This window comes from Lipophrys pholis (assembly GCF_963383615.2).
Source record: "Lipophrys pholis genome assembly, chromosome: 4".
NCBI classification, from domain to species: Eukaryota; Metazoa; Chordata; class Actinopteri; order Blenniiformes; family Blenniidae; genus Lipophrys; species Lipophrys pholis.
This window is the reverse complement of record NC_137637.1, coordinates 22,594,791-22,604,119: the sequence shown is the minus strand read 5'-3', so window position 1 is coordinate 22,604,119 and position 9,329 is coordinate 22,594,791. Positions and strand designations below refer to the sequence as shown.

The 9,329-nt window shown below is 43.5% G+C and overlaps 1 protein-coding gene across 1 annotated transcript; it reads right to left on the bottom strand.

Annotated features, from left to right (window-relative positions):
* Nucleotides 1–460: 460 nt before the first annotated feature.
* On the bottom strand, nt 461–3,151 carry LOC308108185 (amphoterin-induced protein 1-like). The gene is made up of 2 exons (XM_080460950.1): nt 2,903–3,151; nt 461–2,626 (listed from the first exon to the last, which is right to left on the bottom strand). Exons 1-2 carry the CDS (start codon nt 2,914–2,916, stop codon nt 1,063–1,065), a joined length of 1,578 nt encoding a protein of 525 aa, XP_080317076.1. The 5' UTR covers nt 2,917–3,151; the 3' UTR covers nt 461–1,062.
* Nucleotides 3,152–9,329: the final 6,178 nt, after the last annotated feature.

The following is a 9,329-nucleotide window of genomic DNA, read 5'->3' as shown; positions in this document are numbered from 1 at the left end:
TAACATATGTTGAATAGAAATGAAAATGTACAGATTTTCCAACAGCATATGATTCTTTTGTAAAAAGCACTTTCTGAGCTATGTTGTACTCTCTTATCTGAAACAATACGTCATTTACGTTTCTCTGATAACAGTCAGTTGTGATGATGAAATTAGCAAACGTGTTCAAATGAAAAACAGCAGCAGAAACAAATGTTTAGTTTTTCTCGTTAAACAGATATTTTTCACTAATTTCATCACCATGAAATCAAAATAAATGAATAATGTAAAGAGAAGAGCACGGTGCTGGAAGAGTTTGTGATTGGGACAAATGCAAAACGACTTGTAAACAAAAGGCCCAATTATGACATTTAGTCAAAGCAGTGTTTAAAAGAAGGCCACAGTTTATGTGGAAACACATATTGCAACTTGAATATAAAAAATCACGCTCACATCTAAGATTAACTGAGTCAATAAAATTGCATAAGAGTCATTTTTACTGCATCGTCTCCTGTAAAGGCCAACCAATCAAACAGGAATGTCACATACAGCATAAATATTAAACAACCTGCAGTAATAATTAAGTGAGCTGTACAAGCTTTGCATAAACATTAACTTCTCTTTAAAGCAGCAACTATAGAACATTTAAAAACTTCTAATCTCTGTAGTGCCACGATCCTGTAATGTGTCGTTCTTGGTAATTCTTTCCAGTGACGTCTATATTTATCAAGTTTTTTTTTTAGTTTTTTATAAAGCTCAGTCAACAATGCAAACAATATTTATAACTGCTAGAATATTGTCTGACCTGCATTTTAGATTTACATGAAAGAAATCCGAAACAACATCGCGGATTCTCTTTCTACCACATTTTCAACAGACTTTCAGATTCTGAAAGAATATTGGCTTCTTTCTTACGTTTCGTTGAGACGTTGCTCTTCTAAATGATTTGTTACCGACAGTACATGCTACTGTAACAGTGCCATTCACTAAAGCTTTGTTTAGAAGATGCTTTTTGTTTTTATTTTGCTCAGATTCAGAGCAAAGGCGCGGCATGCCACTATCACGTTTCCTCCCTGCTGACTTTTACACCACCATAGGGGTGTCAGAGCTGACAGACCCAGCATCCGACCTCCTCCTCTCCCCTCGCTCTCCCAGGCACTCCTCGTCCTCCTCGCCGATCGGATTCAGCCTGCCGTTCTGTTCCAGTGGATCTTTGGGGTCAAGGAAAGCCACATGTCGGTAAAGGATGCCTCCGCTTTCCACCCCCTCTGGACCTGTCTGATCCTGTGCCGGGGAGAGGCTGACGGTTGAAGAGTGGAGACTGTCTCCTGAGGCCTGTTTCTCCAGGCTTTCACCTGGACAACAAGCGCAGCGACAGGGAGTCATGTAGAGGTAGATGAAAACCATCACTACACTGACCAGACATCCTGCGAGGGTGGTGTAGGCCGTCTTTAGATTCTCCAGCCCTCCACTCTGGGTGGAGTTAAACACCACCACAGTTACATAAATCGTCTCGTTGAGGGAGTCACTTGAGGCATAGCAGGTGTACACCCCCGAGTCTTCTGTTCTCAGGGGACCGATCTGGAGGCTGCCGTCCTCTCGCAACGTAGGAGTCTTGTTTTCATGAGACAATGGGATGTTCCCTGGCAGAGTCCATTTTTTCTCCATGTCCTTCAGCTTGCTGTCACAGTCCAGGACCAGGTACCGCTCCAGATAGGCCACTCTATCCTGAATTTTCACCTCACTGCAGTTCAAATGCGTCTTATCCAGATCCATTATAGCCATCTTTTCTTTCCGCTGGCCTGATTTCACACATGTATGATTGCTCTTGTAGTCCACTGCAGAGCTGAGCTCCTTGAGTTGCCAGCGTGCCACCAGGTTGTACAGGTCACAGCTGCAGGTCAGAGAGTTGTTGTGAAAGTACAGCCCATTCTTGAGCCAGGCCGGCAGAGCTTCGAGCTCGTCCAGTGGCATTGCTTTGATCCGGTTGGACGAGACATCCAGCAGTCCAAGAGACTCCAGGCGGCTCCGCTCCTTCACAAGCTCCAAGGGGAAGCGGGAGATCTGGTTCCGACTCAGATAGAGCCTCTTCAGGCTGTTCAGGCCAGCAAAGGCCGAGCGGTCAATCTGAGCGATGCGGTTGTTAAAGAGCATCAGCACCTCCAGGCACTCCAGTGGCTCGAAGATGAACTCGTCCAGCATGCGGAGCTCATTGGAGGAAAGATCGAGGTAACGGAGATTCGTCACATACACAAACGCTTCGGAGGAAAGAAAGGTGAGCCTGTTGTTGCTCAGCAGCAGACTATGCAGTCTGCTGAGACTGACCGGGGTCCACTCAGCACGCAGCTTGTTGATGGAGTTGAAGCTAAGGTCGAGAACTGCCGTGTATTGAGGAAGAGCGCTGGGAACGTTGGTTAGATTCATCTTAGAACAGCTGACAATGTTGCTGGCACACACGCAAGTCTTGTGGCAGTCCAGAGGACCTCCCACCAACTGCCCACGAATAGCCACTGGCAAGAACAACAAAGTCCCAATCAAAGCCGGGATGAAACTTGGTCCTCTTGGTCCTCGTGAAGGGGCTTGCTGAGAGGTGCAGGTTGAGCCCCCCATCATGGCGTGATGAAAAACTGCAGGACTTTCACTGGACCTGTAAGAATACGGTGCACAAGGTGATCAGCGAGAGAATAAGAATGAAACATTTGACTGAATGGGATGAAAATGAGGCAAAGTGGCAAATCTCACAGCACCTTGTGAGCTAAAGATGCATTAAAGGTACATAATCAAAAAGTTGTGGATGGTGAATAAGAATTCATGTGAAGACATCATGAAGCGGATTGCGAACAAAGCTGTACATTTACAGGCAAAATCATCACAGGCACGTTTTTCTTGATGATATTATTCCAGCATTCTATTGTTTCCTCACCGTATGAGAAACATGTGTCCTGGCACAGTGTCCCGCCCGGCAGAGCTTCACCTTTCCCCGGTCTGAAGCTCAGAGGAGGAAGAGAGACACGGAGGAGGATGAGGGGTGGGGTGGGGGTGGGGGGTGGTGGTACTGAGTCTTTAACAGTCCAGTCGCGTTTTCTTTATCACAGCAGCGGAAAATCAGCAGCAAAGAGAGGCTGCTGCAAGGCTCCAAATGACCGGAAAAGCCTGTCTGCTGCTGCTGACTGGTGAGGAAATGCAAACATGTGATAGTTGATCTTCAGGGGCGCAAACAGCAGAGCTGGGGGTGTGTCTCATTCTCTCTCTCTCTCTCTCTCTCTCTCTCTCTCTCTTTCTCTCTCTCTCTCTCTCTCGCTCTCTCTCTCTCTCTCTCTCTCTCTCTCTCTCTCTCTCTCTCTCTCTCTCTCTCTCTCTCTCTCTCTCTCTCTCTCTCTCTCTCTCTCTCTCACTCTCTCCTGAGAAGGTGCACCATTACATTAACGGTCTAAGCAGCAAGGCAACAACAACCAAAACAAAAAATGGGTCTTTATGATGTCAAACAGTTATGAAACAAAGACAGATTTAATCTCCCATTTCGTCCCAACATTTTCAAATTAAGGAAATTCAGTTTTACATCACGTAAACCAGAGAAGCTGTCAGGAAATATTTTGAGAAAGTTGGAATTATTTCAGCTGAAACATGCAAGACCAAGTCAGATTAAAAGCAACAAGTTAACGCAGAGACAACAGCTGTTAACAATACTGAATTATAAAGGGGAAAACATTAGGAAGTCTGTCATTCAACCAGAAATTTCTACCTGGTATGAGACAGAGGATGAGCATCCTCCCACACTTTGAAAACAAACCCTGCTTTAAACAATCATCACTATAATATTATTCAATAAGAACATTTAATAATGAGTATAAAATTTTTCAGGATGAATATCTCTCTCTCTCTCTCTCTCTCTCTCTCTCTCTCTCTCTCTCTCTCTCTCTCTCTCTCTCTCTCTCTAAATATATATATATATATATATATACACCCTCCTTCATTCAAAGATATGATGTCCTTAATGATGGAGCCATTTTCTCTGGATCATTTTATTACAGTGGTGAAGGACAGGGCAAACACTCATTGTGTGTGTGAACTGCAGCTGCAGCAGTCTTAAGCACAGGACGTGATGTGAATGCCGCCGAGCGTTAGAGATCAATACAGAGCGTTCAGAGCAGCATGTGTTTCACCGGGAGGTTACAGCTATGGCATCAGGGAGACATACACGTGAAATCTGGAGAACAAAGCAGGGAAATTAGCAGGTGGTGCATAAACAAAGGAATACATACTGAGCATGAAGGGTTTCTGCGCTGAAGCAGCGATGCAAAGGAAACCTTTCTAAACAGGTCCTAAAACTGCCGGCTAGATTGATGAGGAAAGGAGGGACAACATGGTGAGCATCCCGAGAGGAGGGAAGGAGGCCAAGCAGAGTGCAATATACCCTTTTTATGACTTGTCACTGCAGTGAGAGCAGAAGGAAATTATTGATGGCTCAGTTCCATTAGGTTTCCTCAATAAACTAGCAGTGCACCATCATGCACAAAAGCAGGACCTCCCCTGAGTGGGATGCAAACATCCTTAATACACCCACCTCATCCGGACTGCGATAAGTCAGTCTGTCCTGTGAAACTGATTTTTATGTCAGAGTGGGGGAAAAATGTAGGGAGACACACACTGGGTCTGTGATTTTGCACTCTGAAGCTTAAGGTGAAAAGAGCAACAATTTTCACCCCAACATGACAGATGACCGCCCAGCTCACGTATGGCTGCACCACATCATTATCAGTCCTTCGATCACAAGGTCGCCCTGCACTGAAACACCCACATAGGAAAAAAAATAAATATAAAATGCACACATGAAATTGTCGGCAGGTTTCATTGCTGTACGTGCCAAGGTCAGCGATTATATGATGTCAGAAAGAACAAACAATGGCAGTATTTTGTGCAGCATCACATCTCTGTCTGTCTCATGGCTCGGGCCCCGTTCACACTGCAGGGAAATCAGAATTTTTACTCACAAGTGAACCATATCCGACCTGTTTTGTGGCCATGTGAAAGCTCCAATTACGATTTTTTTCACACCAGATCCAGGCCTCATTCATCCATCCATCCATCCATCCATCCATCCATCCATCCATCCATCCATCCATCCATCCAGCTTATCCAGTTCGGGTTTCACATTCACACCTAGAGGCAATTTAACAAATTGGCCTCACATGCATGTTTTTGGACTGTGGGACCGTTCATATGTGGTACCAATTCGGATATTTTTCTACATTAACCTGCGTCGTCATTGACGTGTGACTGACGTCACGGATAAGCGCTGGAGGAAGCGGCTCCGCCAAAATGTTAAAAGCTGTGCTCTCTTTTTTCCTCATTCTCCTACTTCTTTCCCTCGTCAAGTTGGCTAGATTTGTTGGCTCTATTTAACAACCACTGGAAAATGAATCTACACGGGCTTACCAGTGTTGCCAGATATGGCAAGTATCTCTCAATTTATGTGGTGCATTTGTGTGTTTATGCCGTGTTCTTTAATAAACATATAATAGTTTCATGGTTTTAACATGATTCCTACACCAGCTGAGATTTGCGATGGTTTTTATTGAGGTGTGTAGGTTTTATGTTGTTTGGGCTGGAAAGAGTGAGTCACATCTGGCAGCTATGGTGCTAACCGGCGTGCCATGCGTAAATGGTGTGTTCGGCGTGACTTCACGTCGTCTTCGACGCATGCGCTCTGGAGCCCGAAAACATCCAGTCCGATCACGTTGACATGGCAGGTCGCCTTTGAAATGATCAGGCAAAAAAATGTTTAAAGAATTTGACTGCTGACTATGTAACATCCTATCAATTAAGATTTATTGCACTCACTGATCAGTAATTTAACCAAAACGAAGGAATGTCAACGGGAAGCTGTTAGATCAGCTGCATTCAAAGGGTAAGATGCAACATTTAACATCCACTTGCAAGTCTTTAATTAAGATGTTGAAGCTGCGTGCAGGATTTCAGAGCAGGATTAAGTTGCATCATGAGGTTTCACTTACAGGATACTGCCACTGCTGGCGTCCTCCATGTTTTAATCAAATCCCAAAGATCTGGTCGACGTTTCGTTAGAAAAGAAAAAGGAAAAATATGGAATTGAATAAGTCAAGAATTTTTGACCAAGAGGATTGTTGTTGATGTTTTTTTTTTTTTTTTTAACAATAAACCACAGAAATGGATACATATGAAAGACAAATGTTTAATTTTCAAAATAATATTTCCTACTTACTTTTATTAATTACTGCTGATGAGATTTGCCTTGCAGACTAATCTGACTATTAATAGTTCCAAGGACGTGATGAAAACGTTACGATTTGGACGACTCTTAAGTCAAAGATAAGTTCAAATGAAGTTTAAAGATTTAGAAAATCTGTGCGATGTTTTGAATGAGCTCATTTGTACTGACGCTCGACTTGAGCCATTTGTTGTTATCATCTTTAATCCTTCTGTTAAATATTTGAATGAAATCTTCCTTGTTTGAATTACCATACCGTATCATTATGAAATTCCTGAATTATGAGCACAGTGACAATAGACGTTTTCATCTATGCAATTGCAATTTAGCATGGTATTTATTTTGAAATATTACTTTATCTTAGTTAATTTATAGTGTATGGCTTTAGAAATACTGTCTGTATTACAAAAGAGAATTGTACTGATTTATTAAAAGAATTAACGAATGAATAAATGAGAGGATTGTGTATCACCTTACAGGAACAGTATGCGTCATGTTTGTGTGAGATCCATTAAGTTAACGGGGCTTTGCTTCTGCAGCGTCTACTTTAATAATGTGACATGAATCTGAAAGTCAGTAATTGCTCACCATTACCAGAGTGTATAACATTTCCTGTGCATTGAGCCGAAAAGGGAGGCCTTTAGGGCCTGATTTGTGCAGGGATTCCCAAATATAATTAGGAAAAAGGGCCACAGCTGTAGCAGTAGCAGAAGGCAAATCTATGGCATGGGAGGAGTTAGCAGAGGCCATGGAGAGAAACTCACGGTCAGACTCAAAGAGGTTCCATCTGGTGGCTGAGGAGGGATTTTGCTCAAGCTGTGTACAGCAAAAGAGGACATCTTTTGATCTCAGATGAGGAGAGAGATGGAGGAAGCACCCTGAGAATCTCCTGTACCTGGGGAACATGGCTCCTTCACAGGTGGCAGAGCTCGGAGCTCCTGGGAAAACCTCACCCACCACCAGGGGAGCCAGAAAACTCCTCACTGACAAGGCTTTGGCACGATATGAGCTACCCCTGGAGATACCTAAGACAGACGACCCAATGGAGAGATTATATGTCTGATTTCGGCTTAGGGTGTCAGGGACATATGGGTTTCTTTGCTCTTCATACTGGGACCCAACATAGATTAAGTGGGAAAGAAGATGAATAGATAAACACTAAAACTCCATATTTGTAATCCTCGGGTGAATCAAGGCTCGTCACTAAGAACGAAAAATGTGTTGGTCGTTGCTAAATGACCATAGATATTAATTTAATTCAAAGTTGAAAAAAAATAAATGAGATAGTCAGTACGGAGAAGGATGACATCACCGGGCCTGCATCTGCTGAGGGTTCCTTCTTGGCAAAAGAGATGCTGCTTTTCACGGCCTCCTATATGCTTGCTCATGCGTGGCTTGTTTTTTTTTCTCTCCATCTTTCATTGAATGTTAAGTGCTAGGGTGTGGCTATGTTGTAATTGGTGCGATATAAATAAAGCTTTTTTTGAATGGAATTTTAAATTTACCAATGCAAAATTTATAAAGGCTATAACATCCGTCCATCCTTCCATCTTCTATGCTGCTTTATCCAAGTCAGTGTTGCAGGCTGTCACTTGGAGCTGCTCGCAGCTGACTGTGGGTAAAAGCAGGGTCGACTCAGAACAGTTCAGGTTCTGACTCCTGCCTGCACCGCTACATCTCGGAAACCTCACGACACCCCTGCCTCCGGCTCTGACCTTCATCTGTACAACTACATCTGCTGGCTGCACACTCCACCTCCACTATTCCGATTCTCCAATAAAGAGAGCTCTAGACTCTCCCTTGGCGATGGCATCAGAACAGTGAGAAGATTCTTGCTTTGAGACAAAACTTTCAACCCCTAAAACTGAGCAGGACTGTATCTAATCACAGTCCTGTAGGGGGAGCACTGCATGTTCTCCCTACTCCAACTCACCTGATGGTGATGAGCAGCGTATCCTCAGGGTCTCTGCGGAGCTTTTCGTTGGGGGAGGTATACTCTCTGCTCCAAATGTTCACTCTGTAGTTATTGACTCTCCCTCATGAATATAGCTTTTCCAGTGCAGAGTTTCTCATCACTTTGTCTCCTGACAGTTCTTATTTAAGCTCCACAGCAAAGTCACCTCTGACTGTCACGGCAACCTTTTCAGAAAGGTTTGATGTGCACTCAGTTGGCCAGCTGAAGACAGCAGGGTTGATTCAGGCAGCCGCCTGGCGGATGGTCCCTCTGCTCTCTGGAGATTTACTGTTCTCCTGTGAATTATAAATGAAGCAGCTCCCGGGCAGCAGCAGCAGGTTAAGGTAAAATTGAAAGGAGCTCAGAGTCCTCCATTAACAGAGTGGCATCAAAGAGGAGCTGCTTGCTGTTCACAACTACAAACTGAATGGATGTACCGGTAGTTTTGTAACATATGTTGAGTCCTCTTAGTCACTATGACACAACATCTAAAACTGTTGCCGTCTTGCATTATGGTGCTTTTTTTCCCCCTCTCTTTTCTGTCTAACCAGGAAGTGCAGCTCACTCTGCTGCACCACCCCAGTCCTCTGCTGGACCAGGATGGCTACAACAAGCAGCTCACGAATTCACTCAAATCAAAAGCAATTTTCTCGTGGTGCCTGGTGCTGGTGCTGTGAAGCATGTAGGAAGAAAAATACAAATAGAGGATGAAAATATGAGCGATTGCGAGAGAATGTCTTACATTAAAAAGTTATTTTGCTTCATCCCAGTAACAATAATCACTGGGATTTTTGTTTAACGTGCAGACTGATCTGCTTATACAACCTATAAAACATACACGAAGGCCACATTAAGGCATTTCTTATATTATCATATGTTTCGATATTATTTCCTGTAATTTTCAACCGGGGGCGTACAAACTAAAACCTGCTGCTTTCAATTACCGCTTTCAAACACATCGCAGGAGGAAATTAGAAAAACACAACAGATATGGAAACAGCCACATGCTCAGATTATAACCAAGCATAGATTGGGGCTACACCAATAAAGACTTCCCATTATTCTCAACGACATTGAATTATTAAGCAATAAGAAATGTGCACATAAATCAAAAAGACAAACCAATTCCATGCTTCATGGTTTTCCATG